Source organism: Podarcis melisellensis (assembly GCF_964234715.1).
Source record: "Podarcis melisellensis genome assembly, chromosome: 14".
Lineage (NCBI taxonomy): Eukaryota > Metazoa > Chordata > Lepidosauria > Squamata > Lacertidae > Podarcis > Podarcis melisellensis.
Genome location: NC_138546.1, coordinates 33,649,762 through 33,663,818, shown reverse-complemented (window position 1 = coordinate 33,663,818; position 14,057 = coordinate 33,649,762). Strand labels below are relative to the sequence as shown.

General features: G+C 44.5%; 1 protein-coding gene across 3 annotated transcripts in view; it reads right to left on the bottom strand.

Moving 5' to 3' along the window:
* Positions 1–6,597: 6,597 nt before the first annotated feature.
* AGBL1 (AGBL carboxypeptidase 1) overlaps positions 6,598–14,057 on the bottom strand; it is a 420,669-nt gene continuing 413,209 nt past the window's right edge. For 2 of the 3 annotated variants that reach the window (XM_081888461.1, XM_081888464.1), the window contains one exon: positions 6,598–7,956. In XM_081888461.1, the coding sequence (XP_081744587.1) occupies positions 7,830–7,956 (127 nt within the window). In that variant the 3' untranslated portion in view covers positions 6,598–7,829. The remainder of the gene's footprint in view (positions 7,957–14,057) is intronic. The other variant, XM_081888462.1, reaches the window with a different exon arrangement.

Genomic DNA, 14,057 nt, shown 5'->3' with positions numbered 1-14,057 from the left:
CAAAAAAGGTTAAGTAACACCAATGTAGACAGTACTAAGCTAGATGGATCAATGGCACTGTCTACAATGGTGTTATTTAGTCTTGTGTTCCCAGATGTTGTTGGACTAAACTGTCCATCATTGCTGACTGTTGGCTAAGCTGGCTGGGGACAATGGGAGTTATAAATCCAGCAACATCTGGGGACCCAAAGTTGAAGATCATTGGTCTACACTGACTGGTAGTGGCTGTCAAGATTTTCAGGCAGGTGTCTTTTCCAGCCCTACCTGGAGATACTGGTTGGAGGCAGTAATGCTTTTGAATAACAGTAGCAGGAAACCACAGGAAGGGAGAGTGCTCTTGTGCTTGGGTCCTCCTTGGGGGTTTCCTGCAGATGGTCATAGGCCAATGACCCTCTTTAGCAGGCTCTTCTTATTTCTGTTCTTTGCCTGGCAAGTCTGTGCCATGGTCCCAGGACACTGGTTTCAAATCCTCTCTGTCTCTGTCTCTCTCTCTCTCTCTCTCTGTCTCTCTCTCTCTCTCTCTCTCTCTCTCTTAGTGAGGGCTGTTGCTTTCATGCCTCATTTCTGGACATCCAGGAAGCATCTGATTGGCTACTGTGAGAAACAGGATGTTGGACTAGATTAGGCTGTTAGTCTGATCTAGCATGGCTCTCCTTATATAATCTGAATTGGGTTAATTTATCAAGCTGCCTCCTGGAACTAAATGAAGCTGATTTCTTTTTTTCATCAAGACCCAATAGGGCCAGACCTCCCCATAACTGATTTGAATGTCTTTTAATCTTATTCTCTCCCTCTCTCTTTCTTATTCTTAATTATTTGTTTTGAGCTCCAACCTCAGAGAGCTTTTTCTAAAGACAATTTCACCCAAAGCTTAGGAGGGCATCAAAGGAAACGGCTTCAAGCTGTGAAAAGGTCACTGGCTGGCACCTAATTAGACTGCCACAATTTTGCTAATATCTGCAAGAAGGGCGAGGAGAAAATTCAGGATGAAGCAGATTGGAGCGGATGCTGTACATCTTGGGTTTTTGCTGTGGCATATGGATATGATAGAATCAGGCTGACACAGGACCACTCTCAGTAACTGGAAGGGCAGGCAAGAAAGCATCGCCTTGAGCAGAGGGTGTGGTAGTGAGAATCACCTTAGATGTTATCTGACATAGTTAGGAGTATCTCACTGTAGGTTAGGAAGGGCTAAAGCTCAGTTGCAGAGCATCTGGCTTTCAGGCAGAAGTCCCTGGTTCAATTCCAGACTCCAGGCAGGATTAAAAGAGGCTGCTGCCTGAAATTCTGGAGAGCTGCTGCCAGTAGACAATGCTGAGCTAGATACTTGCTGAAGAAGCTTGCCGACCTCCAGGAAAAACACAAATTTGATCTTCTCCTTTTAGGTAAAGATCATAAGACGACCCGGACGGTCGCCAGATTCTGTCTACAGATCTGTAGGCACAGACCATCCCCCAATACAAATTAGTCCGTCAAGAAAATCCCCCACTCTGGACCAATTTCCTATGGTAGTTTCCCCTAAAGATTTTATGTATTTACGCATTTAGAACATTTTTAAACATGTAAGTCATTGCTGTATATTGTTTTAAATGTCTGCTTTGCTTTTGGGAATTCAGTCCCATTATGTGTTTTACAAACTGGTCTCTGACCATAATAAAAAAATATTATTATCTCCTGGTATGCCCCGCGGACGACAACATTTTGGAGGTCCCAAGTTGCAAGGTGGTTAGATTGGTCTCAACTAGGGCCAGGGCCTTTTCAGTACTAGCCCCACTTGGTGGAACGCTCTGTCACAAGAGACAAGGGCCCTGTGGGACCTGACATCTTTCTGCAGGGCCTGCAAGACAGAGCTGTTCCGCCTGGCCTTTGGTTTAGACTCAGTCTGACCCTTATGTTTCCCTCCCCTTATGGTTTTGATCTATGGGCTATTATTAAAATGAGACTGCTTTTAAAATTGTATTTTAACCTGTATTTTAAATTGGTTCCTCCCCCCTTATGTTTTTATTGTAATTTTACTGGTGTTAGCCACCCTGAGCCCGGCTCTGGCCAGGGAAGGAGGGGTATAATAATAATAATAATAATAATAATAATAATAATAATAATAATAATAATAATTATTTAGATGGGCCAATGGTCTGACTCAGTATAAGGCAGATTCCTATCTCTTGAAGGTGACACTTCTTCTGGGGATGAGAGTGAGGGAGAATGCAATAGAGCCAGTCTCAAGAATGAGGACTCTGCCTCTAATAACCTTCTCACTAAGAGTGAATGGATGGTAGCTGTCCTACTGCCAACTCTCCTATTAGGGAGAACAAGGAGCCTGCCTTACATAGCAGATGCTTGCAGGTGGGTAGTGTAGCATTAAGGTGTTGTAGAACAAAGCTGTGTGTGCCACACACTCCATTTCCCCCCTTCTAATCTAGCCTGCCCCCTTGGGTATGATGGAGGATGCTGGCCCTTCTGGGAACGGGGTATTCCGTCAGCAACATGACTTGTGGGTGGGTGTGCTGATTGGCCAGCCCTGTACACAGCAGGGCTACTAGTGGAGATCATGCAGACAATCAAAAGGTCCATGCAGGATGCATGCAGCACTACATGGACTGCCATGACTCCAGAAGGGTAGCATCTCATGGTCAGTGTTCCGGGCTGAGGACTTAGGGTGCTCTCTACGTAACTTGATGAGAACTTCCACTCCTTATACTCCTCCCTTGTCCACCCATGAACTACCAAGTACGGATAGACCACAGCCCATTTCTATTTTGCATATGGGTTCATTGTAAGCATATGCGTTTAGTGGATCCTGAGTGGAATGGGACCAATTTGGGTTCACCCAGGATTCAGTTTGATTGGGTTGAAGCTGCCCCAGATCACCTCGAGTTGAAACCAGGGTGCCCCAAGGAACCAGATTGGACCCCATCTTAGAGGGAATGGGCTATTCACAGCCCTATTCATAGGTCCATTCCATTCTGGTTCTGCATCAATCATATTTTTTAAAAAAAATATGTGCATGAAAAATTGTATTCTTTTTCTCTCACACAAAAAAAGAATCATATACTAGGTTCCTGCAGCTACTGCCACCTTACTTACCACATCAGGAGTGGGATCCAGAGGCACTGATGGCTGTTGCCGCATCACTTGGTGTTTCAGTTCAGTCTGGGAAGGTATTGGATCGGTAGAGGAGGATAGGGAACTTTTTTTTCCAGCCTGAGGGCCACATTTCCTTATAAGCAATCTCCCAGGGGCCATATGCCAGAGGTGAATGTGGCCAGAAGCAAAAGTAGGTGGAGCCACTGCTATCTCCCCCCCCCCCAAAAAAGAGGTGCCAGAACTCACCATGAACGCCTCCCTAATTCTCTTAGAATTGCAATGGTTCACCAGAAGCGGCTTAGTCATGCTGGCCACATGACCCGGAAGCTGTACGGCGGCTCCCTCAGCCAATAAAGCGAGATGAGCGCCACAACCCTAGAGTCGTCCTCGATTGGACCTAATGGTCAGGGGTCCCTTTACTTTTACTTTAGCACATGAGAGGGGCTGTAACTCACCTGAGAGGTGCCAGAACCTAATTCCACTGAGTTCCAGCTGGGGAAAAAGCCCTGGGTGGAGCAATCAATGTTCCTTTCACCTTCATACATCCTTCTATATATTCCCTCCAGCCCAGCAAATAGCCTTTTTGACATTCAAGGGCACATTCCAGCCACGCAAAAGCATACAAGCAGGGTGCAGAGCAGGACCGTCAAAGGGTTTGGCCTGGGGAGAGTTCCAAGGGCTGAGAAAGGTGGGGGAAAACTGTGCCTTGTGCAGAGAGGAGACCATCCCAAGATGTTGCTGCTGCTGCCAGCACTGTGATAATGAAGCTGTGTCTGCCAGAATTCCCACCTTCCTCAAATGATGGGAGGAACCAAAGCTCTCTGTCCTGCAGGAAGGGTGGCACCCTGGTTGCTGTGGTGAAAGCTCCTATTCTGGGGGCCAGGAGGAGTGTAGACACCCTCTCGGAATCACAAATGTGAATGGATAAACAAGCTGGAAGTTAATCTCAAATTGTTTTACACTCTGTCTCATTTCAGTCAATGCATTTCCGTTCCTCCGTGCAGAGCCTAGTTCTGCTTAATTACCATGACTCAGGGAGAATGCTAATTGCTGGAGAACCCTGCAGGAGCCACAACAGAGGTCCTCTCCTGACCTCTAGGGGCCAGATGGGTGATGGAGACGCAGATTACATTCCAAACCAAAGGATGGTGCTTGTACACCAGTGAGAGAGAGACCAGCTTTTTCTAAGATCCTTTTGAGATGTCATCTCCTGTTAATTTCTCATTTTTAGAGTTACCAGATGCAACAGAAGACCCCTCGACCTGGGCCAGCAGCTTGATATGGATGACAGTGTTCCATGGCAGGGCAGGAGCAGGGGTGATAATTCTTTCCTTGGCTGATCTGCATGGATCAGTTTAGAAAGGGGGTTTGTGTGTCCTTACATGTGTGAGTAAGCGGGTAAAGTAATGAAAGTGTAGACTGGCCACATCCACTGTTGGTCAGACACACACTATTGGCATGTGGCCCCTGGAGGGCTGGCAAAGGGGAATGTGGCCCTCATGTCAAATGAATTTGCCCATCAGCTGTTTCAAAAAAGCCTTTGATTGGGCTGTGATAAACATAAGGGTGTGAGGCCAGTGTAAACGAAACAGGAAAAAATGCCCTCCCCACAAAAAATGAATGGCCAGACAAAGGGTAGATGGTTTAAGCTCAATTCTGCTTTTCATACAGGCTGCATTCACACAGCACTTTATTCAATTTCCTCAACCTTCCTCTAACAGTTACTTTCTGCATTATAGTTGAGCTTTCACATAAGAACAAAGGCCAACTCAGGGCATTCTTTAGCATATGTGGTGCCGGGGTGCAAAAAACTGCCCAGTGCCCCCAATATTTTTGGGAGGGCCGGCCAAAGTTGTTGAGAGCTTTTTTTAGGGGGCAGCTCAGAATTGTTGAGCAACTCTCTCCCATGCCGCTGCAGGTGGAGGGAGGAGAGCAATCTCCACAGAGGCTTGGGAGGGAAGCTGCATGCCTCATGTGAGCAATGTGTGTGCACTAGTTGAGCCCACCAATCCCAGGCATGCAGGAGGGCGGAGCCAGCTGGCTGCCTCTGCGCCTGCAGCAGAAAAGCCTGTGGCACTCTGACACGCTCTGCTCTGCTTGGCAGCGGCTGTCGGCTGGCCTGGCTCTTCAATCCCCAGACTCCAAATCTCGCCCCCGGACTCCCAGCCTGGCATCCCTGAGAGCCTGGGGCCCAGGTGCCCCACACCCCTAGCACCTATGGGTAAGACGGCCCTGGGCCAACTTCAAAAAACTATTTAGTGCTCATTTCCATGTCATTTGATTCCAGCAAGTTTGTGTGTGTGTGTTACAATTTCAGCCCCCTTTGTCCAGAAAATTGTGGGAGAAAAGTGACTAAATTTGGGGCAGTGTACTGGCATATTGTTCTTTCTTGGGAATCATGGGGCGAAAGGAGTGCGCGGGTGCAGAAAAGGTGGGGTAAGTATTGATGTTGCCCAATGATCTTTGTTGTTGTATCACAGCACACCCGCGGGTGTGAATGGAATTTAGTGTGGCATGCAGGTATACTGGTCAAAAAACCACAGTTCCATCACATAAAATGCACTGCAATGTGAAAGGAACATTAGAAAACAGGGCAGAAGCACTAGCATTATAATCAGGAAAACTAGCACAACATTCTACGCATCTGAATGCACCTGCAGCCTTGCAAAGCATTATCCTTTAGTCCACCACAATTTTGAGTGCCTCAGCCTAAATGTAGCCGGGGAAGAGCTGCATAGAAATGCACAGCACCCTCCACTGCTTAGCATCTGCCCCACTTCCTTGCTGCTCAAGGAAGCTGTCTGACAGTAAAGATAATATAATAAATGACATTTTTACATCCCATTCTATACACCGTGCAGGGCTCGGAGCACTGATCTTGACCCGGGAAACATTAGAAAGGCCAAGAACGGCGCAGCCATTGCCTGTGGTACTCTTGTACTGTCACACAATCCCCCCTCTCTTTATTATTATTTTATTACATTTTAAACATTTTCATGACACAGAGGGGGGAATAAGTCAATCCCATTTACAACTAACCCCGGAGGAAAAGGAGGAACCATCCTCCATGAATTCTAATGTACCAGTGAGCAGGCTGAGAGGCGCTAAGCAACTGATGTTTTCGGGTTGATGTTTCCTTATGCCTTCCTAGTAAGAGGAAGGCTCTCAAATGGTGGAGGTTCAGAACAAGGACTGGTGGAACCAGGAGGAGCTGGCACATGCAGAGATAAGGACGTCTCCAGGTGGTTCTCTCCTCAAATGGCATTTCCTAGGAATTTTGGGAAGTTGTCCGTCTGCTTTTTGTGCACTCAGGCACCTCTTGAGAAATCATCACCAAATTTGGCATGTTCTGGAGCCCCAGTGGAGTGCCAAATCAAATGAGTAATGATGGATAAACAAGTAATGATAAATACCGCAGCTTAGTTCCAGCTTCCAGCTCTGCTGGCCCTTTGCCTGACCTCACAGCACCTCTTACCGTATATCATCAAAAAAGAGGATGAAACGGACAACTGAATTGCAAACACTCTTTTATACATATAGCTGCAAATTTATAAATAACTGCTATAATTTAAATAGAGCAAAAAAATACATCTCATCCTAGCGGGGAAGATTGTGACTCCAGGTGGTCCATGTACCTGCCTGATCAGTTTCAACGTCGACGGCAATTTTAATGCTCTTCCTTATCTCCAGTCTTGATATTTAAACTGAACTTGGATGAGTCAGTCCTTCAAACAATTAACATCTTCCAGTGGAGGGCTAGCCCCTGAAAGCTTTTAAAAGAGAGGACTGTTCTCTGTTTAGATGGACTTATGATCACCCTAGCCTGAGAAATAAATGCCAAAGCATTAAACAGAAATGTATCTCACCATAGTGGGGGAGAGGATGGACCAGTGAACTGCCTGCTCAGTCTGCTTTCCGGATACTCCTAAATGTTGATGGGCAACTTCAAGGCCCCTGTTGCTCTCCTTTTTCAGGGTTATTTATGTTTAAGCCAAATGTGGACTAGACAGCCCTTCAAGAAGAGGACTCCTTCCAAAAGGGGACTCTGCTCTATAAAGGTAGGACATGTAGGTCCCCTATACTTAGCTCTGGTCCACCTTGCTGGACTCCCAGTGGAATTAGAAGTGGATCTGATACTGTTGCCTTTGTGCACTGGGATAAGAAAAGGTCAATTGAAAATCTTCACCCTTATGCTCAAGAAGAGTTCCTCCACCAACTCAATCAATAATATTGCATGTGTGTGTCTGAGAGAGAGAAGACAGAAAAACAAACTATTGAGCAGAAAACACTGCAAAAGAAAAGCACCATCCGTCATGCACCCTCCACTTTTGGCTAACTGGTGCTCACACATTGCTATAGAGATATATCAGTACATTACAAGGACTCTCTCCCTCTTTCTATGGAATCTAGATAATAGTTTCAATAGCAAAAAGAAGAACAGGGAGGTCTATTTTGGAAGTGCAAACGGGGCAACACATCTGGGATTGGAACTGTCACCGCATAAAAAGCAGATGCAAGCTGTGAGCTGCCTGCTCATTGCTTGAGGATTGATGGCTTGGGCCTGCTCTCCAGTCAGCTGAAGACCCCAAGCATTGTTGACAGCAATGGGAGATGCTGGCTGCTTGGGCTGACTCAAGATGTAGAAAGTCCTCCATGTGACGTGTGTGTGTGTCAGTGTCATGCATCTTTCCTCTATTGGCTTCTGATTCTTCTTTGACTCCTTCAACCCTGGAGCGATACTCCTAGATCTCTTTGTCCAGCTCCGAAAAGTCTCCTTCCTGGTCAGAGCAGCTGTCTGTGTTATAATCCACTTCATCCCCAAAGGGAAGTTCATCGTCCGTCTCCAGGTTGCCATTGCTGCTGCTGCTTCTGCCACAGAATTGCAAAGAGAGAGAGAGATAAAGAGAATTGAATGCAGGCAGCAAGACACTTGATAAGGCATCACAACACATGTTAGTATGTGGGAGGGGACTGATAGAATGGCCAGAAATTGACACATCTGTCAGTTTTGAATTCTCATTTTTTCTAATCAGTTCTCCACATTTCTGCATGATTCAATTCTACGATCTTGTTTTAGAAGAAATCTGGTAGCTGCTTTGGCCAAGCATCAGTGTGTTACTGTGGCCTGAACTTCTGGAGAAAGCCCCAATACAGTAGTTCAAACTGAACATCCTCTCTGTTTTGGATTCAGGTTTCCAATACATAATTGGGAAAGCTGAGATTGCTTTCTGTGTGTGTGTGTGTGTGTGTGTGTGTGTAGCTAGGGAGCCCTTGCTCAGCAGGAAAATGAAATAAAACCACATTCAAGCAATGCACACAGATACATAGGAATTGATTGCCCCGCTGCATATTTAACGCCTACTGTCCCATAACCCCCATCTAGTGAGGTCTATGGGAGCCTCAGCAGCAATTTGCAACTTTATGATGTGATAAATAGAAATCCTTTGTTTTGATTTTTAATTTGCATATTTATTGAAAGATGACTTGATCTTAATTAGTTCTGCTTTGTATGTATGTGTGTGCGCATATTTGTTTGTTTGCTTGTGTTCTTGAAAGGCTGCTTTGTATGAGTAGGAGCCCCGCGTTCCTGCTGACATAACCAAAAACAAGAGAAAAGACAGACCCATTGGGGCTGTTATTTATTCCTAAGTCAAACACCCCCTCCCCCATCTCTCTCACTCTTCTAGAAAAGGCTCTTTTATGTTAAATGCTGGCATAAACATTCAGTTCATGCTATGTACGCTAAGCCCTCAAGCTTCAGTGCTCTTCTGCATTTGAACATCAGAATATCTTGCTCAGCATTGTCTACACGGACCGGTAGTGGCTCTCCATAGTTTTCCTTCCTGCACTACCTAGAGACACCAGGGATTGAACCTGGGACAGTGTGCAAGGCCGATGCTCTACCATTGAGCTACAGATAGCACTCCCTCTTCTTCTTCTTCTGATGAAGAACTAATTCAGGATGAGCTGCAGCCCCCAGAAACTCAGGAACAGCCCAGAACAACAGCCATGGAGGAGTCTCGGTGAGGTTTCCCTCAGCCAAATCAACATTTCAATTTCCTCACAATCTGCATTGTTTCCTGGTGATATATTATATTACTGGCAGCTTTCTACAAGTAAGTTTTAATGTTTGTGAACATTCTTTTCTATTCTTTCTTTTTTATTTCAGACAAAACATTAAAATAAGCAAACTGATATAAAACAAGCCAAACATTTCAAAGATCACACCAAGAGAAAGAAATACATAAATGAACCTTGTGTGTACTCATTACACACTTTGGAAAGAATATATCTATAAATGCCAAACATACAGCAGACTTACAAAGTTAACAACAATGTCCTTTAAATCTTTGCAATAGTCAGTGACATGATGTCTAATTAAAGAAAATGTGGAATATTGAGAAAAAGTTCAGGATAGTATACATCCCCCAAAAGGGGGGTATGCTCAGTTCTTCTGGTGAGAAATTAATGAAAGGAAGGAAAGGTGACTGGTTATCATAAAATTTATCTTGTTGAATATCACTTCTGGCTACTCTGCAATGTTGTGTTAGTTTGTCTACAAGTGACATCTTGCAAACCCTATTGTAGTAAAGGTAAAGGACCCCTGGATGGTTAAGTCCAATCAAAGGCGACTATGGTGTGCAGCGATCATCTTGCTTTTCAGGCTAAGGGAGCCGGTGTTTGTCCACAGACAGCTTTCCAGGTCATGTGACTAGCATGACTAAACCACTTCTGGCATGATGGGACACCATGACACGTACCAGAGCATACGGAAATGCTGTATACCTTCACGCCACAGCGGTACCTACTTGCACTGCTAAGCTGGCAGAAGCTGGGACAGAGCAACAGGAGCTCACCCCATCACATGGATTTGAACCGCTGACCTTCCAATCAGCAAGCCCAAAAAGCTCAGTAGTTTAGACCACAGCGCTACCCGCATCCCAAAAACCCTACTGTACCATCTCTGTATAGTTAACAAATGTTCTCTTCTCCATAAGAATGCAATCTCCAACCAGATAGGAAATGGATTATTAATGGCTTAAAAATATGTATCTTTACTTGCTCCTCAGAATAATGATAGCAAGACCAAACTGTGGCCTTTAACCACTGTAATATTCAGAATTTTAATAACTCAGTGTAAAACATCATCCCAAAATTTAGTTATGGCTTGAAACTCCTATCAAAAGTGAATATAAGGTCCATTAGTAGAACACCTCCACCAACCAAGAGAAGAAACCAATCAACAAATATGATATAAATGCACTGGAGTCAGATTAATTTAAGTGATTGCTTCTTAACAAGTGTAGAGATCAATTTAAAAGAGGGTGGTCACCATACAGCCTTTCAGTCCCTTTCAGATATTTCCGCTATATCTGCTTCCTATATCCAACACAAGTCCCCCTTATCAATGAATAAGTTTATGAACATCCCATGACATCATAGCACCTCATCCAATGATTGCTCTTCTCTGCAAATTATTCATCAGCAGCAGCCCATCTGTATAGATTCCTGGTTCAGAGCTGTGGCAAACACCCTATAAATAAACACTGTTTATTACAGAGAAACAATTAATAGTTGTCTCCAAGATTCTGTTTGTGATGACTATTTCCCTGATAAGCTTCCTTTTTCTGAGTTCACATTTCCTTCTCTTTCTCCATAAAAGTCTAAAGGAAAGGTATAACTTGTTAGGACTTGTACTAATTAGTTTTTCAGGCGTTCCCAAGGTAATTGCAGCTTGCAAGGTTTGTAATTGATTTTGCCAGATTAAAAAAAAAAAAAGATGCCTGATCGAGGCCTGTAGAAATTTATCATGTCAAAGCAAGGGGAAAACAGCTTGTCAGGCTAAATGGAAGGCTCATAAGACTAGAGAACCAAAGGGGCTGACTTCTGGCCCACAGTGTATCAATTTCTTTAAAGTATGTTTGACCCACCTCACCTTCTGACTATAAGATCCTTTCATCAGTGAAGGCTGGTGCCCATTGGGACTGGTAGGGTAGAAAGCAGGGAGGCCAACAGCAGATGGCGCTACAGCCAATGACTGGTAAGGCCAGAACTGATGATACACAGAGCCAACTAATTCTGGTTTTGCTCCCATTCTCCTCCCAGCTAAGTTCTACGAAGGGAACATAAAGGCTGAGAACTAGTGGCATCTGCCCCCAAGACTAGTTATAAGTAAAGAGTTGGGGGTTGGCTCAGGGCACACTGAGCTTGGTGGGACAATGCCCCATTCACACAAATTGACCCACCTTCACTGCCTATCACTGCCTCAATAAATAAATAAGAAAATAAGAAAAAATATAAATGAATGATATATTGTATGTGCAGTAAATTTGTTAAAAGCTTTGAAAAATCTAATAAACATTAAGATTAAAAAAATAAAACCAGCAGGCTTTGGGGAACTGACTGATTTTAATGAAAGAGCTTGCGGTGTGTTGTTTTAATTGTAGTTATTTGCGTGGCTTTAATAGATTTTATATATGCATTCAGGTAACTTGCAACTTAGCCACATTTAACTTGTGTGCATTCAGCTTTATGTGATTGGCAAATTTCCCCAAATATTTTTTAAAAGTGAGCAGAAAGAGCAGGTGTCCAGAAAAAAGGACTTTGGCAACCCCACCTGCCATTGAACCCAGTGTGTTTTGGCTACAGGCAATTTGGATTCACACGCAGTCCCTGGAACATAACCCCACTGTAAGTTGAGAGTTGCCTGTATAGTTGAAATTCTGTCAATGCTTTTTTGTAAAAAAATTATTATAATGATTTTTCCCCTTTCTCTGTTGTTAGCAGTTCTTGTTTTTATTTGTAAGCCACTTTGAATCCCAACAGTGAAAATAGCAGGGAATGAATGAATCTCTCAAAGTATTCTGGGAAGTGTAGTGCTGAGACTTGTTAGCAGAATCCTATTCCCCCTCACAGAACTACAATTCACAGAGTGAGAGGCACCAACTTCTGGGGGCCCAACTCTTTTCGCCTCCCCAAATGTTCAAAATAATTAGGCCCAAGCACTGAGCCAAGCGCAGTGTAGTTTCAATGGCCAGCTCCTCCTCCTCCTCCTGTTGAACCCATCCGTTCCTTAGAATCAGCATCAGAGGCATTGCTCATTGGCCCACCTTTAAAATCAGTTAGAAGGCCATTTCCCCTCCCTTAGTGGAGACATTCCATGGCAGAACCATGGAACAGAACAGCTGGATTGAGCTGTTATGAGGTTCAGTGACAGAAGAGATCACTTTGGGTAGACTAAAGATGGAAAGGGCAGAGCAATCTTTAGGGTGGAGAAATAGGAGGGGCAGCTGAGAGATTAAGGTGCATCTGTTCAGTGGGGGTACAGAGTAGATTTGTTATCCCAATGTGTGTGTGTGTGTGTGTTAGTTAAAAAATAATGCAGAGCTAAAAATTGCAACCAAAAAAGGTTGCTTTCCCCCTGGTAACCATAGCAATGCCACCCTCCTGCATTAATAAAAATGAAAAAGTGGCCCTTGGAGTAATTTAAGTTGTGAACCCCTTTGTAGCAGAGCTACAATCTGGGAGAAGCACATCACTGCATCAGTAAACTAAATAATACTTTCCCTCTAGATACTATCATGCATTTGAGCTGAAATTTAATTGAAGCATTTTTTTTTCTAAGGGGAAGAACGAGCAGAAATAAAAAATAAAAAAACAAAGAAGCTTTGGGGATCAGTACAGAGACTTGCCTCCCCCTGTTTTGTGACTGCCTTGCATCTGTTCAAGTCAGTTTGTTTTATTAATGCTCGCTTGGCCTAAAGCGATCGGAGGGATGTTAAAAGATGCAGTGTTAGCACAGTACTGACACAGGGATTCCACCCCCCTCCCCTGTAAGAAAGAAAATTAACGATTGTATATAAGATTGAACCCGGCCTTTCTCAAGCTCTCCAATCCTCCACTTTTTTGGGTTAACCCCCCCCCCAACAAACCTAGCACAGTGGAAGGAGAATAAAGCACATAGATGTATTGCTCCATTATATTAGGATGCCTGCAAGAGTGTTCAGAGAGCCGATATTGAAGGAGAGCAAATGATCTGCAGAGACCTTCAAGTTCTGGACCAAGAAAGCTATAATATTGCCACTTTCCCCCCCAGCCCCTGCTCTTCTGAATTTTTTGGTAGCAAACATTAGGAAACAAGAATTCTGATCTCCTTGTCAAGACAAAAACTTGGGGGTAGAGCAGCTGTTTTGTATGCCGTGGGTTCCTGGTTCAATTCCCGGCCTCCCCTGTCAAAAAGAATTCAACCAGCAGGTGATTGGGAAGATCTTCTGCTTGATATCCTGGAGAGTTGCTGCTGGTCAGTGTGGACAATGCTGGCTAAACCTTAGATCAGGATTCAATAAACCACACAGTCATGAAGCTCATTGGGTGAGCACAGGCCAATTGCCATCTCCCAGTTCAACCGACCTCACAAGCTTGTTGTGATACCGAAATCTCGAGGGGAGAACCATGGATGGTACCTTGAACTCCTTGGAGGAACGGTGGCTTACAAATGCAATCTGTAAATGAAATATCTGGTGCTAGTGGCAAAAATAGACATTTTGAAGCCACAATCTGAGAGCAAGTCCTCAGCAAGTCCTGAGCTGTGGGAGTTAAAAAGGTAAAGGGACCCTGACCATTAGGTCCAGTCATGGCCGACTCTGGGATTGCGGCGCTCATCTCACTTTATTGGCTGAGGAAGCCGGCGTACAGCTTCCAGGTCATGTGGCCAGCATGACTAAGCCACTTCTGGTGAACCAGAGCAGCACATGGAAACACGGTTTACTTTCCCACTGGAGCGGTACCTACAGTAGTGCCTCGGGTTACATACGCTTCAGGTTACATACGCATCAGGTTACAGACCCCACTAACCCAGAAATAGTGCTTCAGGTTAAGAACTTTGCTTCAGGATGTGAACAGAAAACGTGCTCTGGTGGCACAACGGCAGCAGCAGGAGGCCCCATGAGCTAAAGTGGTGCTTCAGGTTA